At 34.1% G+C, this 18,667-nt stretch overlaps 1 protein-coding gene across 6 annotated transcripts in view; it reads right to left on the bottom strand.

Annotated features, from left to right (window-relative positions):
- Positions 1-18,667, bottom strand: part of LOC132704027 (disintegrin and metalloproteinase domain-containing protein 11) — a 627,178-nt gene that overhangs the window by 162,769 nt on the left and 445,742 nt on the right. For all 6 annotated transcript variants that reach the window (XM_060673635.1, XM_060673633.1, XM_060673634.1 and 3 more), the window contains one exon: positions 11,417-11,565. In XM_060673635.1, the coding sequence (XP_060529618.1) occupies positions 11,417-11,565 (149 nt within the window). The remainder of the gene's footprint in view (positions 1-11,416; positions 11,566-18,667) is intronic.

Genomic DNA, 18,667 nt, shown 5'->3' with positions numbered 1-18,667 from the left:
TTTAGTTGCGGATATATTACCGGAGTTGGCAAAGAGAGCCTCTTGGTTTCGCGCTCTCTATTAAACGTTAATTGTTAGTCCGCTTTGTCGTATCTCTTCTAACTTATCTCAGAGGAGTTCCGCGACCCTTTATCGAATAAAATATGTAGCTAGGTGTATTTGCGGTTTGTTATTTCGTGGCATCTATTATTATGGACATTGATCGTTTATATATGAAAAATTCCAATTTAATAACAGTAAACTCTAATACTTTTTTAGAGATGGAATACATACGCCAGTTACACTTACTTAATACCCAAATAACGAATGTTACCTAATGAAATTCTGATAGAAATTCAATAATGACACACGGTTGTTATTTATTTAAAAAGTTCCAACGCTTCATATTCTTGAACACAAGCAGCGGGTTGAAATTTATATTTCAAAATGGACCGCTCCGCTACCATATCGCAGGATACGAACAACCTAATAAACAAATTATTCAGAGCGCATCAATTTTCAAACAGATTATGATATACGAATGACGCCATAAGTGTCTATTCGAGGCGACATTTTAATTTGCTTGAGCGACGTTTTTAATCTGGCGTAACCCAGATTCTTGTGTCTGACGGGATTTTGTTTAAGATCAATGCAAACTCAGTAGATAGAAAACGATGCCAATGAACAATAATATTAAACTAAAATTTACTGGAATGTGATTTTCATAGAAATTTTTTTTTATACGAAAGGCTTGTAGCTGTTTACCACCCACGTTTTAAATGTGTTCGTGTGTGTTTCATTGTTAAGCGAATTTAATTTCAATCATATTAGCGTTATTCCGTTACTTATTCTGTTTGTTTATTGAAAATTACAGATTCCCACCCACCTTTGGTGAAATTTTCTTCCACAGACCCGCTTTTAAATATTACGCCTTTTAACTTACTCAAAAGCGAACTAAACGCTTGGAAATGTATGTAACAGAATCGCATTGTACGATACAGCTCCGCAACGTGAACATTAAAATTTTGTGGTACCTTTTAGTTTTTTTTAATGTGCTAACAGAAAAAAAAAACGTAATAGTAAAATATAAATAAAATTATACAGCAATTATTTTTGCAAATAAAAACTATAATTAAATGGAAATAAGGTTTTGTAAAGTTTATCCTGTACAAAACATCCTTCGAAATGATGGTTTTCAATATTTCGTAAAAAATCATGAAAATTATTTTTTATTTCAAAGACGGTAACAGAGGGGTATAGGAAAACTTGAACAAAATTCGATTAGTTTCTTTCCTAAAATTCGAAAATAAAAGAATATACAGTTCGTGCTATTTTTAAAAACTAAAAAAACCCTTTTTCTTAAACTCCTGTACAAAATATTATTTTTGAAAAACACCGTAACCCTCCTATCAAGTGTCTGAAAAAGTTCTGCCTTAAGAAATTAGTTTTTATTTCGCTAACAGTACGACTTGGGCAATAGGGGAAACCTGAACAAAATCTATTTTATATCTTGAGTAGAATCGAAATTATATATTTAAACCATTTAAACTAAGCATATAAAAGCGGCAACACTGCATAGTTGAACATATTTTACTCCTCTTCCATGGCCCTATATAATCCAAAGTTAATCCATTGCTCCGTTTACCAGATACTTCTAATAGGCCATTTACTGTGCACTACCAGGTATAACACTTGTCATATATCACTTTTACTATGCAGCATTAGAAGCTGGACGGGTGAATATAAAAGTAACCTCAAACCATTAGAGGTTATTCAGGAAAGAATCCCGAAAGTTATATTTCAACTTGAACGATAGTATCCCTCAGATCAGCTTTTTTAAGTATTTTTTAAATATTCGACAACTATACTATAAAGTAACTATAATTAATATCCGAAATACTCATTATTCAACAACCACATATGTCATGGTCACTTTACTAGAGAAAAAACGAAAGAAAACAACACAAAATATGCAAAAAAAGCGAACATATGTGGGAAATAAATTATATAACATAAGTCCTGCTGAAATGAAAATTGTCCTACAGTCATTGACTAAGCTATGACTAAAAGCGACTTACAATTAACGCAATCAATTATTTGGGTCAGTTTATTTTTGTAGGTTAGGATTATATATATTTAATTTTGTCTGGGTTATTTGTAAAAAAAATAACACTTAAGGTAGCAGACAAGTTCCGCAACTCAAGCTTAATTAACTGTTATGAATTCCATCGCAAATGTTGTCTTATTTTTTTGTTTATCCAAGATTCAAATTTAAATCTGATATGCTATTAAATAAAGCGTTCTGTACCCAGTAGAATCCAAACTAGCGTTATGTTAAGGTAAAAGCTTTATCTTATAGGCAATAAACAATTTATTATTATAACCATTATAATTATTAATACACTTAGTGGCTGGATCCAGCATTGCTGCTCATCTAACCACCCTTAAGAAAACATTATAAGAATTATAATTTAACAATCATACGTAATTAAAAAAAAACTCGATTGAATATTTATATACTTTATGAAGGGACTCATTCTCTTCTCATCATCTTTGAACTTATTTATAAACGACTCAGCCGATGGACAGGCTTTAACAGTAGCAGGGACATTATTATAAACTTTAATAGTGTTATAAGAGAAAGATCTCTGAAACGTTGCAGTATTGCGCTTGGGAATATGGTGGGTGTTCGACGCTTTTAACAAATAATAGGCTCTGCAGTGCTTTTAATTTTATGTACTAGAGTGGCGAGGTGCAGGTTATACCTTTCAGTGAGATTCAACCAGCGTCTTAGACTGTTTTAGATAGTTTTAGATAATATAATCGAAGTTCCTGATGTTATAGGAATAACGTAAACAAGAATCAATTTTTTGCAGACATCCTTTATTTTTCAAAGTAAGACACGGCCAATAAACAACGTCTCCAGAACCCCCCTTTAAGTTCGATAGTATTAGACTCTCGGACAGTATTAGTTGAATGTTCGTCGTAAGAATGTTTTTAAACATGTACAGCATTTTGCCACATTAAATTAACATTCATCAGAATTCCCAATTTTTTACAGATATCCACAGGTACTAACCTAACATTATTTAAAACTATATTAAGATTATAATTATCGCAGACACTCTCTCTATTAGGGGCAAAAGGAAATAGTTCAGTCTTACTAATATTAAGAAGCAGACCGTGAGCCGAAGACAACCGAGATAATAATAATAATCTGGTACAACGACACACAAGGAACTGTAATCCATATCACTTTTTCGTATACAACCCAAAGTACTAAATAAATAGTTTTTAACTAACCAAAATTGTTTAAGATTCTACTCATTTTGGATATGGCTTCAGTGTCATATTAAAAGATCTTTGCATAAAGATCATGTCTTTTCTATATCTAGAGGTGCCATTTTGTTCTGTACAACATGCGATTGATTGACTGATAATCAAAGAGTCTCTCTTTTTAAATCTGTAAAATCAAGTTTTTAAAGAAAAATTGGCTCACCTCCAGAAGTTGAGTCCCAGTGAAAAGTTCGCTGCTAGAACAACGACGCGGTTTATTACAGATGTTTTCGAGAATTAAATTACTTACCAGGTGGGAATTCACTAGCGAAAAGTATAATGTTTTCAGCGTCTTTACATAAAAGATTCGTAGGTATTTAAACCTAAATCATGCATTGAAACTCCTATACTATAGAACCGATATGCAAATTCCATACTATTCTCTACGACAATTTTACAAAGTAGGCGGTGTAAAAAGTTTAACGACAAAACGATTTCGTTTAATTAGTTCAGTAGTTTACTGGATGAAATTTTTGAAAAGCGATTCGGGATGCGTTAAGAGATACAATTCGGCATCGAAATAATTGCCAATTAACATTCCGCAACGTCGCCCGACTTACTCGTCACCATTCTAGTGAACGCTTTCTCAGAATGGGACTAATCCGCTAATTACTTGCGAATTTCTGACGCTGCCGCCCTGCCGCCACCCTCGTCTAATTAAAGAGGCTTATTACATCGGCATTCGATAATTAGATTGGTTATTCACGTGCAATTTTATTGCTAGAGCAACCCGTGTGTGAAATAGTGATGAGTGCGCATTGAATTACACAGGGAAATAGATCCCCTATGGCCCTATTCTTGAAACGGTGGAGAATGTTTCAGATGTTTCTCCCTGGGGAACTTCCTGTCTTTCCTACTCCGTTACTCTTTCTCTCGTTTTCAAAAACTTTTATTCTTGACGCATGGGAGAGAATGAGATAGCAGTGTTGTCAAATTTCAACGTTAAAACTTACCAATCAAAATCGGCATAAATTTACCAGTGTAGCATAGTATTAATTATTATATTAATGTGGTATTCGTTTGCGAATGACATGTTAAGGTAATAAATAGACAAAATTAAGTTGGAATATTTTCACGCTTATAGAATGTAAGATAGGATTTTCACGACTTATCCAGGACTTATTAATTAATTAACTATTAATTGGAATTACGCTTAATTATTTCACTTTCTCCCATTCGAAATTAGTAAAAATCCAAAATTACACATTTATTCATATATTTCCATCAAGACTTAAAGGAACTTTTTTCGAGAAACTCAAATCAGAATAAAAATTAAAAATAATACATATGATGAATGCAACAAATTTATACCAACTTTAAAAAACTAAAATGTTCACATACATCATTATTGGCGCATTTTATACAATTTTGGATTACATTCTTGTATTGTCTAAGACGCGTGAATGTCTCTCATGTTTACAACTCCAACTGCACTACAAGTAATACAACAATATTATTGTACATTGTATTAGCAATAACAGTGTATTAGTTGCAGTTTTGCGATCTTATCATCGGCAATTCTTACGATTTGCTAAATAGGCAAACCCTATCGGCATATTTGGCACCGAGAGGGCACAGGTGGAGCCGAAAGTCCGGAGGCACGCTTATTATATACGGTTGACGCCGAGAATCCGAACGATAAGTCGATTATACAGAGTAAGCGCTGGGAGTCCGAAGCTTTAAGAAATCGGAGTTCTAAAAAAACCTTCAGTGAAATCCGATAACAGAGTATCCGGAAACTGAAGAATCAATCTAAATTGGGTTCCGTTCGATTGTTACACCAAAATTATATCATCTAAAAAATAATATAAATACAAAATATAACTTTCTTGGAATGGGTGACCGTCTGGCTAGAATGAACTCTGAAAAGTCAACTGGTCCACCATTCAAAAATGTTGTAATAGATCAAATTAATTTGTGTTTGAGTGCCTCTTGAGTCTGCCTTTTGACAAACCTAACTGATGTAGACAGAAATGTACCTAAAAATGACAAAACCTTATTAATCGCCCTACTTTCCACCCGATAAATTACAACGCTCGAACGAAAAAAAAAAACGGGAAGAGAAGTGAAGTGATTGCAAAACGTACCGGGAGAAAATAATAATAAGCCGAGCGTACAATTTTAAATTTTCTACATTAGCAGTGGGTCTTTCATCATTTTCGTAATTCCTTTTGTTCTTTTTAAGCCAGACATTCGGCAGAACAATTGAAACGTGTATTATAACGTGGAGGAAATGTTGCCAGTTCGTCGAGTGCGAAATTAACGTTGAACTGAATAATCATCAAAGAAACAATAGACTCGTTCGTCTTGAGATTAAATTTTTAATTAAGACTTTAACGTGGTCGGTGCCCTGGACTTAGCTGCTCGGTCGGTTTTCCGGGAGGGGTACAAAAGAATTCTCTTGCCTTAGCCTCGATATTAAAAACAAATTATTTAAATTTATTCTTTAATGCGAATTAACAGTTATGGTATGTTAAATTTCGCCTGATAAAAATGAATTAATTTTTACTTTAAGAATTTCAGACGATCCGGTTAATTAATTCGAATCCAATATTTCCTTTAGAAGAATTCAAGAAAGGGCCTTTATCAGTTGCCGGTTAACATGACATTTATTTAAAACTACCTAAATTAGCAGTTAAAATTTCCACCCACACAAATTTTAGAGCCGGGGCAGGGGATGCCTACACCTCAGTTTGTTACACTGTGTGTATTTTTGGCATTCCCTTGATAGGTAGGCATCAATATAGCGGATCGAAAGGTCTATTAAGTGTACCTAATTTTATTCTACGGTTTATTCTCAGACAGAGCATCAGTTTTTCATTGCCACGATAATTTCAGATTATCCTCCTAATACATTTTAGGGAAAGCAAAAAACTGTTTGCTCGCACATTTTGGAGGTTCGATTTATTTTTATTACTAGACTGTCTTAAGTATGACTTTACCAGTCTAAAATTGAGAAAATAATTGACTAATTTAATAAGTCAATTGAAAATGATGGAATCACTTTGCAATACTTTTCTCATTGATTTTGCTGCTACCCACGCCTCTGTCCTTTTCACTTTTTCCTCTCTTAATTTGTCGTTTTCTAAAATGCTGATATTTCTGTTAATTGCCGTATTACATGTTTGTGACATGGTCCTAATATAGAACGTGATATTAGGAAATTAGGATTCAATTTCCTTGCAGGGATTATGACCTTTTGCTCAACAAAGGTAAGCTCTAAAATCCCCGTGTGTTACAAATCGACTAATTGGAACTGTGCTTTATTTTAAATTGTTAGTGTTGATTATTTACTGATTTTCATTACCTTGAAGTTCATAAAACACACCACGTTTAGTTTAGTAATATTTCGTAATAGACTCAATAAGAACATTAAATAAGTAGATATACATAAATAGTAAAAGCTCATCAAATATTCGGAAGTGAATATTTGTTTGTGAGTTGAACAGCACACATAAATCAAAAAATAAATACATAAAATTTTAAGTTATAAGTTAATAAGTTATATAGCAGACTTGCAAAAATCAGAACGAACTATAGGGATCTTAATTAAAAAATCAATGAGTTGTATAATAGAATAACTATTTTTTAAATCTCCTTGTTGGTGTTGGTATTCTTTTATTTTCTTTTTATAATCATCGTAGGTTCTATAATTTTGAATTACTTCAGGTACCACGGCAATAATTTTTGTTACTAAGTAAGAAAAGCATCTCTGACCTATGGTCTTTTCTCGCCTTGTTACTCGCATGTTTTGCCTTTGTGATAGTGTCGAATAATCGTGCTCGAGTAGAGACATCCCAAGAGACCGTACAACATTTTTACGTGCTTTGTATCACAAAATCCCCTGGCATTCTTGAATATTGGGAGAAGGGATTTCAATTTTTTATTAAGTTTAGTATATTTCTAAGTCAATGTGCTTGTCCATGTAGATACCGAGGTATATAACATAATCGGGGAAAACTGTCTCGATAAACTCATTTAGTTTAGTCTAGACTCGAAGTTTTGTACGCGAATCACAGGAGAATGGGAGGAAAACAGTTTTTGAAAAGTTTAAAGCTAGCTCTTAATAGGAAAAGTATTGTACAACAATTTTAAGTCATTTTCGACATTGTTTTTGAGCACAGCCCATAATTCATCAGTATAGAAAATCGCAGTACCATATGGAAAACCCAAAATATTCCCATTTGAGTTTACACGAAATATATTGTTAATGTACAAAACAAAGACAATTGGACCCAATACAGTTCCCTGTGGAAATACGTATTCCGCCTTTCTTTCGCATCCTGGATGACACATTGTGTTCGATCACTGAGATAACTTGACTTTAATTTTAAGGCTACTCCCCTAAATCCTATACCCTCCAAAACATCAATAAACTTGATTTACGCTATCAAATGTTTTCTTAATATCTAAACAAATACAGAGTGATTTAAGATTTCTATGTAACGATTTATAGATTAACCTGTTATATTCTCGAAAATAGATGTACTGAGTGACACAAGAAAGTGGGAACACTATAAGACTGGGAGCGCTTTGAAACTTGGAAGGTTCACTTCGAGTGGATTGAGTGCATAATTCTACCCATGATAGGAATAATTTCAGCAATTTTTTATTTTTATTATTGATTTTGCAAATATTGTCCACGCCGCTGTGACAAGAAAAAAATATTTTTTATACGGCAGTGTAATGTTACAAAATGTTTCTTCTAACTAATGGACATCTTAATTTTTAAGATAAATTAATATGCATTTTATAACGCTCTTGGTTTCTAATGTTTTGTCTCAATAACATAAAACTTAACTAAAAACACGAAAAATCTCCTATTTATTCCATCTTTTAGCTGAAAAAAGAATTATCTTGCAGCCGTGCAAAAGTGGGACAAGTTAATGTGAAAATACAAACGTCCCTGGAGATTTGTATAAAAATTGCATCAAACCGGCGCATAAAAGACGACCATTTCCGTCTGTTAGATTTATTTAGCAGCCTGCATCGGCCTTTGACAATCAGCGTCTCGTCTACACGGTCCCTCTTCAAAAAGGCACCGGGCAAGATTAAACTTGTTCGCATAGCCGTACGGCGGACAAATATGCCGGACCGTAGTTTTTGTTTGAGTTGCTCGGACCGAGGCAAAGTTTATCTTTCCGGAATACAAAACAGGAATAGTTGCCTCTTGTGTCGGTAAACTGCACGAGTCGAGAAAAGGCAGCAAAAAAAAAATAGGTGCATTTAATTCGTAATTCCGAACACGAACGATTACGTGTGTCGTTTGCATCTGGACGACTCTAATTAAAAGCGGCTTATGAGTTTATCCACAGAGAATATGAGAGAATTGCTAAAAGCTCTAAGACTGTAACATAAAAGGTAGAAATTGTAGTGAGTCAGACATCTGAGGATCAAGTAATAATACAGGTCACGAAAAATACCGTTATTGTAAGTGGGATAGAGTTACACCGGGACTCTTGAAATGTTATAGAGTGACAAAAATGTACGTTGTTGTTGCGAGATGAAATGAAAACCTGTTTGGGTTCCCCCTTCCGCCCCCAAATAGCGAGGAAAAAAAAACAGAAGGGGTCTTGTATTTATTAAAAAAATTATGGCATATTCGACCGAAGAGAAGGTTCAAAATTAAGGGTATTTCTCGGGTAGTTTGCCCGAGAAATTATTCGCAGATTTACATTATTGTTTGAAAATAAGCCAAATAAATGGCCATAGCGAACGCCGAGACTGGGAAATTTGTGCTTTAACAAGTGTGCAATAGTATTCAAACCTTCGGGGAAGTTGAGATAGAACCAAGAAATTGTAAATTACGGACCAAACAGGAAATTTTACCAGCAGATTATGATTGGACATTTTTTACCGAATATTTCATTCACCGATGAATCTTCATTTTCGTTACATGGTCGTCATAATCGGACAGTGGCTGTTGGGTATTCACAAGAGAACCAACACATGTCTATTCCTTAAAGGACTTAGTTTCCGGAAAAAGTAAACGCAAAGCTGGTATTTTAAGAAGCCATACTATTGGTCCTTTCTTTATTGATGGGAATTTAAATACAAACAAATATCTAGATTTTTTTGCGTGATCAAATAATTTCAGCTGTTCAGACTCTTAATATAACTGGTAATAGAATTTGGTACCATCGAGATGGTTGCTCCACACATAACGCTAGAAGAGTACAGGATTTTCTGCATGCCACGTTCCCTAATTGCATAATAATAAATTGCCACCTAGATCCCCAGATCTAGCACCAAATGATTTTTCTCTTTGGGGTTACGTTACTAGCACTATTTAGAAGCACACACGATTGTGCAAATTATTTAGAGTAACTTCGTAATAAAATGCTATTAGCAATGTTACTGCTGAAACACTGGCCAAAGTTCTACAAGAAGTTTATGATAGTTTGGGATATTCCTTAGCTAAAAATGGTGGACTTTTTTAAACTTTTATAAAATATATATTTTTTGTTTTAGTTCTATTTTTAGAACTTATTTTTCATTTTTCATGTCGGGCATACACCACGACATGGAAACAAAATTAAAATCAACGTTCTTTGTTTTTTAGTCCAAACGAGAAGGTATACGAAAACAAAGAACAACGAATAGGTATATTTTTTAAGCGTTGTAAAGAAATACGTGAAACATTTAAAAATTTAATTCCAAATACGATATTGCGCGAAAGAAATCTGTACCAAGAATGACGCACCCTTCGTAAGAATTAAATTATAGTAAAAACTTATCCCCGACTGAAACAGTATGGAACCACCTACTGTAGGAGGACCCTTAAATTATTGGAACTGAGGAAACGTTTGGCAATATAGCAAAATATTTGCATCTCACTTGGGTGCTTTTAAAATCTTCGTTTAACTTTGTCGCACTAATGCTAACCCTATAACCGGATAATATTTTTCGTGACCTATGAACAAAATTCCCTTGCTTTGTTGTGTTATGGAAACCGATTTTACGGTTTTATTTTTTTACAAATTTTCAATTCAATACTGCGATTGAGGCAACGGCGACTGTTTTATGTACTGAGCTTGAATCTTATTGAGATCTCTACATAACTAGTTATCTGATTAACTTTTATGACTTTCCGATTCGAATAATAAAATCTGAAAATAAAAGAAGATCCATTTCGTGTTGGTATTTATTAAAACAAGATCTTTATTATAATTGAAGTTCTGATTGGTAATTTTAATTTTCTGTAACCTGATAAATAAGCATTATACATACATGTAAATCCTGTGACAAATACGCCACTATACGATCTGGAAAACCCACAGGAGAATAGTTTTTACACACTTCTTCGCCGTGTTATTCTTATCTTTCTATATTTTTTTCATCAGTAATCTTGTTCATAATCCCTTTAGTTGTTACTGTGGCATTTATTGTTAAAAGGTTTTTAAACATTTTATAATCGGTGTTAGCAAAATTGGGACAGCATAACATTTGACTTATATATCTTCACCTTGGTTTTGAGTAGGAGGGTTATATCTGAAGTTAGAGAAACGATGCAAACTTGAACTTTTTACAATGATCATTATGCCTTTGCCCCTTGAATATAAATGTAATAATATCATCGCATAGAAATTTTTCAGGAAAAATCATATAAACTATCATATTTTTTGCGGTACAGCGGATCGATGAGAAAAAATTAGTTCGAATAATATTAAGTTCAGCATCCTTCTATCCAACTAACCAAAGTGGTCGGTACTAGACGTTTTCTGTAATTATTTTGGTTGTACCTTATGTTGGCAAATAACAAAAATTCTTTTCCATTTAGCTGTCTTAAGTTTGAGAGTTTTTATATTTTATACTATGAATTGGAACATATTTTCCAGTATTTTTTCTTTTTTATATTTTATTTTTTATATATTTTTTACTTATTTGCTTCAATTGATTACATTGCTTCATTAGATAGAATTTTACTTTACCTCCAATAAACAAACCAACAAAATATGTTAACTACCACATGGGGAACTGCATTATCTTAGGACAATGACAGGGCGTGCGAGAGTTACATAAACGCATTGGCAACAACGAGCGTGGTGAAGGAAAATGAGATGAAAGTGCAATGACATACCGTACTCCGCGCATTGCGTACCTTAGACGACCCTATCTCCCTCGTACTGATGCCCATTTTTTTATGCTGCCGCAATTGTACCGGGTAGATGATCTGGTAGTAGTGCGAACCGATATTCCTGACCATCTCCTGGTTCTGCGTGTACTCGCGCAGCAGCCTTTCCACCTCACCTGCAACAATAAGGAACTTTCATGGAAAAATTCCAATGACGCATTTTCATATCGCTTATAAAAAGGTTGACTATCCTCTTATTGATATAATGCAAATGTTCGTACTAGTATGTGGCACCACAACTGAACTGTTCGCCTACGAAAAGAATTATTAAACAATTCCGTCTTGAAAGTAAAATACTTTTATTTTAGCATATTAACCATCGCAATTTCAAATTTTCGCGAGTAAATCGAGATCTCTATCTGACGTTACCACGTAACACTTACTTCACCAAGTAAATAGACTATTAGGTTTAAGAGTGTTTATTAATTTTGCCACTGAGTTATTTAAATTATAAATTATTTATTTAGAGAATCTAGAGAAAAGTTGATTAAAATATGGGCTGCAGAAGATTCAGAAGCTCAAGCCAAATTAGCAAATGACGTCTCACTTTGGCAAGATCAGATGTAGAAATTAATTCGAGGAAAAATATATGAACAAATCAGAACAGGATTAAAAGAATTAATAAGAGCCACTGTTCGGTTGAACTATTACATAAGTGTACAATTTGCTCTGAATTAAGTCTGTTATGACTCTCGTCTCGTCAAGGAGAAAAAGTAGATATCTCCAACTATTGCATAAACTACAAAAAATTGAGAGGGGACGCGGCCTACGAAACTGATCTGATAGCACTCTGAAGAAGCAGTATATAAACTAACCAAAACTACAACAAGGCATATATTAATTAATTAATACACTAGAAATCCAGAAGAACAGTGCCGATAAAATTCACACTGCGGAAGTGAATTAATATAGGTAAGTCATACCGACAGTGTGTCCTATTTAAGAACTGTACACCCTTGTAAAATATTTGTTTATGGTTAGACTTAACTTAACTTAACAACTGAGGCTATTTAACAAAAGAGGGAGAAGAGAGGGGTACTATTAGGGAATTTTACAAAAATAAATTGGCAACGATTGATTATTCAGGGGTACTTAGAACCCAACTATACCAATTTTTATAATATTTCAATATAGGGTGTTTCAAATATCCTTTGCGCCCCGCTTAAGGCTGTACATCGTTGGAAAATCTTTGATTAAGGTTTGATTTTGATTTTTTCTTGTTTGCTAGATCTCTCAAAAACTCAGTAAAACCTTATGTTTCTTATTACATTAACCGGAAGTCATGGTTAACTGGGACTGATGTTTAATATCAAATATGGAAGGAAATATGGAATTCTCATTCAGGACTACATAAAACCTAACCATACTAATTTCCATGAAGTTAGAATACAAGGTGCTTGAATTATTGCGGACGCCTCTCTCAAGCATTGCTAGTGTAGAATATTTGTTTATGGCTACAATTTGATAATTCTTGTTTGCTAAAAGTAACTAGACCAATGATCAAAGTTTTTAATGTTTTAAAAAAATAAATATTGTAAACCTTGTAAATAACGATTATTTTGTATGTGATTTTAAGATGTTACAAATTTTAATTATACAAGTTTCAAAAATAATGATAAGAAAGACTTTTTCAACGACATTTATTTTTTAGTATCATTCTAAAACCACAGCATTAATAAATCTTAGTATCTGAAAGATGTAAACAAAATTAAAATATAAATTAGAGAATGAATTTGACTGTCGAATATTCGCTTCTCCATGGCCAACATGGTTTTACAAAGGACAGTATGCTGGCGTTAATCAATTTCGATATTTCTGTTATTTTCATTATTAGATGAGCATTGTGAAGTCTGTTTAGTTCATATCTAATCCTCTCTAATCATATTTAATTTGAAACAAATCGTTGGTGTCTTTCAGTGAAATCTATCCAACAAAAAAAGAATGATTCTACAGGAGTAATGCTTAAGCGAGGCACCCACGATATTTCGAGCACCCTGGATTCGAACTTCATGGAAATTAGTATAATTAGGTTTTATGTAGTCCTGAATAAGAACTCGTTGACACTTCATTCTTAGATAAATCCCTAGTAGCCCTCCTAGATATTTGATATCAAAGATTAGTCCCAGTTAGCCATACTTCAGGTTGATGCCATAAGAAACGTAAGATTTTAGTGCGTTTTGAGATATCTATCCAACAAAAAAAATATTAAAATCAAACAGTAATCAAAGATTTTACAGCAATGTACAGCCTTAAGCGGGGTGAAAACGATATTTCTATATATATTGAAACACTATAAAAATTGGTATAGTTGGGTTCTATGTACTACTGAACAAGAATTCGTTGCTAATTTATTTTTTAAAACATCCCTAAAAGTAATTTTCCCTTCTCCCTCTTTTTTGTTAAATGGTTTCAGTTGGCCATGATGAAGCAATAAGCAAAACAAATTTTAACAAGCAAAAACAACAAACATTTTATAAGGGTGTACAGTTCTTAAGTGGGAAACACTGTATAAGATTATCTAAATTTCAACCCTTTTTGATACTCCGTCATTTCATTGTTGATGGCCCAGAACAATTATGATAGGCACAATAGGGCCGGCGTAGGTAGGTTTACTGCAGCCATTAAGTTGAAATGAAATATCTCGAAATACACTATACTGAAGAGTATTCTGCATCTATTTCATTACCAATTTAAGATCCATTACGCCCAAACAAAATCCAACCCCATGTCGCTGCAAAAAACGGTTCAAACTTACAGTTGACGAAACTGTTGTTCGACTTTTGGCGAGCATGTCGTAACTTGCACATTCGAAACTTCATTTTAATATCGCAGTCGTTGCGCACAGTTTTATGCATGCAAAACCCGTAAATATCAGTTCGGAGCGGTACGGCAGCGGTAAGGAGATTTGATTAACGACGGTGAGCCGTAACTATGAAATCGGGTAGCGTTTTGGCCGAACCTGATGCCGATTTGCAAGAAAACCGCATAAATGTCTGCCGAAAACCCGGATCTAATCGACGCGCGGGATTTATTCGGTCAACATAATTTTTCGATGAAAAATATACGCCGGGCGGCGTAATCGAGATAAATTCCACGTTTTTAATGGTTTATCAGATCCTACCGTTTTTGGAATTATTCGGAGCTGAACGGAGATTCAAAATTTCGGACGATTTCCGCTCAAACCTGATTTATTTCATCAGATTCAATGTGTCATGGAATTGATATATAAACTAATATATACTATAAGTCAACCGAATGTTAATGACACTGACATCTCTTCTATTAAATTTCATATGTAAGCTAAAAGATTTTGCTTTCGACACTTCCATATTTCTTTTCCTTATCTGATCGGTATGTGCAATTTCTACTTAAGTTCGAGACAGAAGTTGCTTTATGAAATGGCTGTAAGGAAAATACAAAATTAAATCTCATTGGTTGAAAGAATGTTTAATCAAGAAATAATTTTATATCCGACACCAACTGACTAAATGCGCTTCGATTGGGACCTGGATTAGTTAATTTTATATACCGCGTGTCCAAAAAGTCTGGAAACGGATGAATATCTCGAAAGGGACAGAATCGATCAAAAAACTAAAAAATACCTTGAAATATAATATAAAATAACTAGTCAATGACAATAAACCTGAACGCATCCTCATTCACTGATGGTGGAGATGTTTTTTTCATTTTCCGCTGATAGCATAATCGCATAAAATACGATTTATCTTGCTTCTCGTGACACATAGGTAAATATGTACGATTTATTGTAAGATATTACCATCTGAAAATTAAAAAAGTATCAACAACTTGTTATAAGACATTACCGCCTGACAATTATTGCTCGCAATGTGCTTCGCGAGCTACTAGACTGCTCTATCAATTTCATATTTTAATAAACTCGATAACAGTCTAGTAGCCAGTGAATAAAATTACGAGGAATAATTGTCAAACGGTAATGTTTCTGATCTAAAAATAATGGTTAGATATTATTCTGTTGCGAAGGTATGACGGTACAAATAACATGGTCATGCGAAGAGGATGTGCAGTAATTGATTGAATGAACTCTTCCACATCGTGTACCAATCTCAAAGTCAACGGTATTTCAAACAATAACGCGTTATCAACAGAAGCGCTCAGGCCAAAAACTTCAACGAACGAAGAAAGGACCCTGGATGTGTGCCCATATTTGCGTAAGCAAATGAACAGTATGTATGAATGTATTGTGAAGAAATTAAAAGACGGCGAAAAGAAAATGTACAGTTTACTTCTTGGACATGTTTCTCTGGAGAATTCATATCTCAACTGAATGGAGTAAATACCACAACATATATACATACATACACTGGTCCAATGATAATCCCCCATGGGTGAAGGATTGTCATACGCAATATACTCAGAAACTCAATGTTTAAGTCGAAATAGTGGGACCATATTTGATTATTGGTAATTTAACCAGTGAAAAGTACTTAGATTTATTACACAATTAGATAATCCCAGAAATTCGTAATATTGCTAGAATTGCCTTGGTTTCAGCAGGATGTCGCTCAATGTCATATAGCATTGATTGTACCCAATGTGTTAAACACGAATTTCCCCTTGAACTGAAGCCGTGCGATTGAGTTGCCACCAAGTTCACTCAATCTAACACCTCTAAACGAATTTTACTGGTTATACTTGAACACCAGAGTGTACGCAAGGCAACTAGCGAATCGAGGAATTAGGGGAAAGAATGATGAAATTTGAGAAACACCAGAAAGCACTCTGAAGAGATAAGAACACTACTACGTTCACATTGTTATTTCTGAGTTGTACTAAACTTTAGAACAGTCATGCTAGTTATGCTATCTCGGAAGATTGGTAAACATGATTACAACTTTTTTCACGCAGAATTTGAATATTTATCAAGTGAGTGAGGGTATGGGGTCATGTTCATTGTCATTAATCAGTTGTTTTATTCAATATTTCAAGATATTTGTATTTGTTTTTAGCAATTTTGTGTTTCTCAAGATATTCTACCATTTCCATACTTTTAGGGCGCCCGGTATATTGACCCCGAACATACTGCCCACTCTTATAACGCACAAGAAGATGAAATAATTTACAGTCAACATATATTAAACGGAATGGATCCTAATATCAAGAAAGTTTCCACGCCGTCGCGATCGTACAGTTTACGAATATACCAGCTTGCTTTTCGAAGCGGCTTTACCTTTAACAATTACATCCAATACAGTTTCAAAGGCTTTTAAAATAATGGACGTTATTAGGAGATCGCCATTAGAATTTAAAAACGTAAATTTCATAAAACTCCTATATTGTGTCCTCCCACTTCGAGCATGTTTCATCTCTATAGAATCATGTTTATCAATTTCATAATGATCGATCCAGCACCATTTTCTTCGCTACATACTTAAAATGTGAGACTACGATTAATATAGAGGGACTATGGTTTGAGGTGCCATATCAGTTGGAAGCAGGTTAGCACTTGCGCGCTTGGACAGAAATAAGAACCGATATTGATAACTCGTTACAACTTGTCGTGTTGATCCAATTTTTCAGCAGGACAATGGCAGAGCACAGACTGCTGCGGTTTCCAGAAATTTTCTCGGACAAGGTAATGTAAAGCCCTCCTTCCGTGTCCCGGAATATCACCAGACTTATACTACACCTTTACATAAGGCCATTACAAAAAATAGAAACTCCCGGGGCACGTTTCGATTCCTCAAGCGAAAAAACAAGTGCCCAAGCAACGAAGATAACAATTGCTATTAAGCGAAACCTGCAATAACAGAGACAATTTATTTCCGAAATAATATTTTCCGTTCCGCATTAAATAATATCGAGGTTTATTACAGGAGTCGGTTTCTACAATCCAATTCCCTTATGTAATCGTATATCCTACTCCCGACCGGAACCGGCATTGTTATTCGAGTCACATTCAACCGGAGGAATCTGTAAAATTAGAAAAATTCAACGGCGGTGGTATGTGCTCGGGAATACAATCGCATTACGCGGTACCCGGTCGTTATTAAAACTCGTAATGATTTGCTTGCTTGTTTGCTCGTTGGAAATCAAAGTAAATAGAGCGGTAAATGGTCGAGAATAAAGAATTATTTGAAACAACAAATAAATGAAATAAAACCTTGACGCAGTGGTAGGTTCGAAGGAGGTGTCCAGAAATATTTTGAAATTCCTAATTGTTACAGTTGCTACGGTATTCGTTTTTTTTTGTTAGAGAAAGTAAATTTCGCCATAGAATATGGTATGGCCTATAAAGGTTAATAATTAAAAGAACTTGTTATTTTGTATAAATCGTGATGAACAAATAATATTTCTCAAAATAGGAAATTGCATGGCAAATAACTCCATGTTAATGCTGGTTAGGTTTGTTGTGAAGTTGTGCTTTATAACTAATGTGGTCCATCTAGAAAAGAGACTTAATCATTTGACTACCCAGTGCAATTTGGCCATATGAACTGGAAAGTGGATTTTTTTTATTGAATTTCATTTTGATAAATGGGTATTGCAAAGTGAGGATGTTATTTTTGCCTGTACCGCCTTACCTAACCTTAAATAACCTATCCATTTTTACAAAAGATTGTTAGAGCACTTAAAAAAAAGTTATTCACCTATCTTATTGCTTTCAACATCTTTGCAGATGTTGCGATAAGCAATTGGCTTATCCGATTTTTTCAATTGTTTTTTCAATGATTAAAACATACTCCACCTGAATTTACGAGGTGAAGCTAAAGTTGAAAGAAAATGTTGTTGGTCCTATTTGGTTTGTAATCCACATAAATAACATATCAGAGGTCTTGTACAAGTTTGTTTTTGCTAGAATATTGGCTCAGTAGGAATAAACATTTTTTACACTTTAAAATAGAATGAGTAGAGAAAAACCTAGATACCTGATGCTTAAGAAGTGCGTAGCGATCCTTTCAAGAACTAGATCAATTTTTACTCATAGTGAAACATATTGTTGCTGATCAGACGCATAATGTAATTTAGTTTTGGTTTGTCCTCGTCAGTTGACGTGGATTGTTTTATTAGGGCTACTCTACAATTACATTGATTAAGCGTGCGCAGTATTGCTGTATGGTATAGCTGTTAGCTTCGTTTACTACTGTGTTTTGGCTACGGATTTGGAAGCGATCGGATGTTTTAGGTAAATTTTAACCACTGATGCTACTCTGACGTTTGTCAGTTTTGATGGTCACG

The sequence above is a fragment of the Cylas formicarius genome, unplaced genomic scaffold (assembly GCF_029955315.1).
Source record: "Cylas formicarius isolate icCylForm1 unplaced genomic scaffold, icCylForm1.1 PGA_scaffold_6__28_contigs__length_40554024, whole genome shotgun sequence".
NCBI classification, from domain to species: Eukaryota; Metazoa; Arthropoda; class Insecta; order Coleoptera; family Brentidae; genus Cylas; species Cylas formicarius.
Note: the sequence above shows the minus strand (reverse complement) of the source record. Positions and strands in the feature narration are given on the sequence as shown.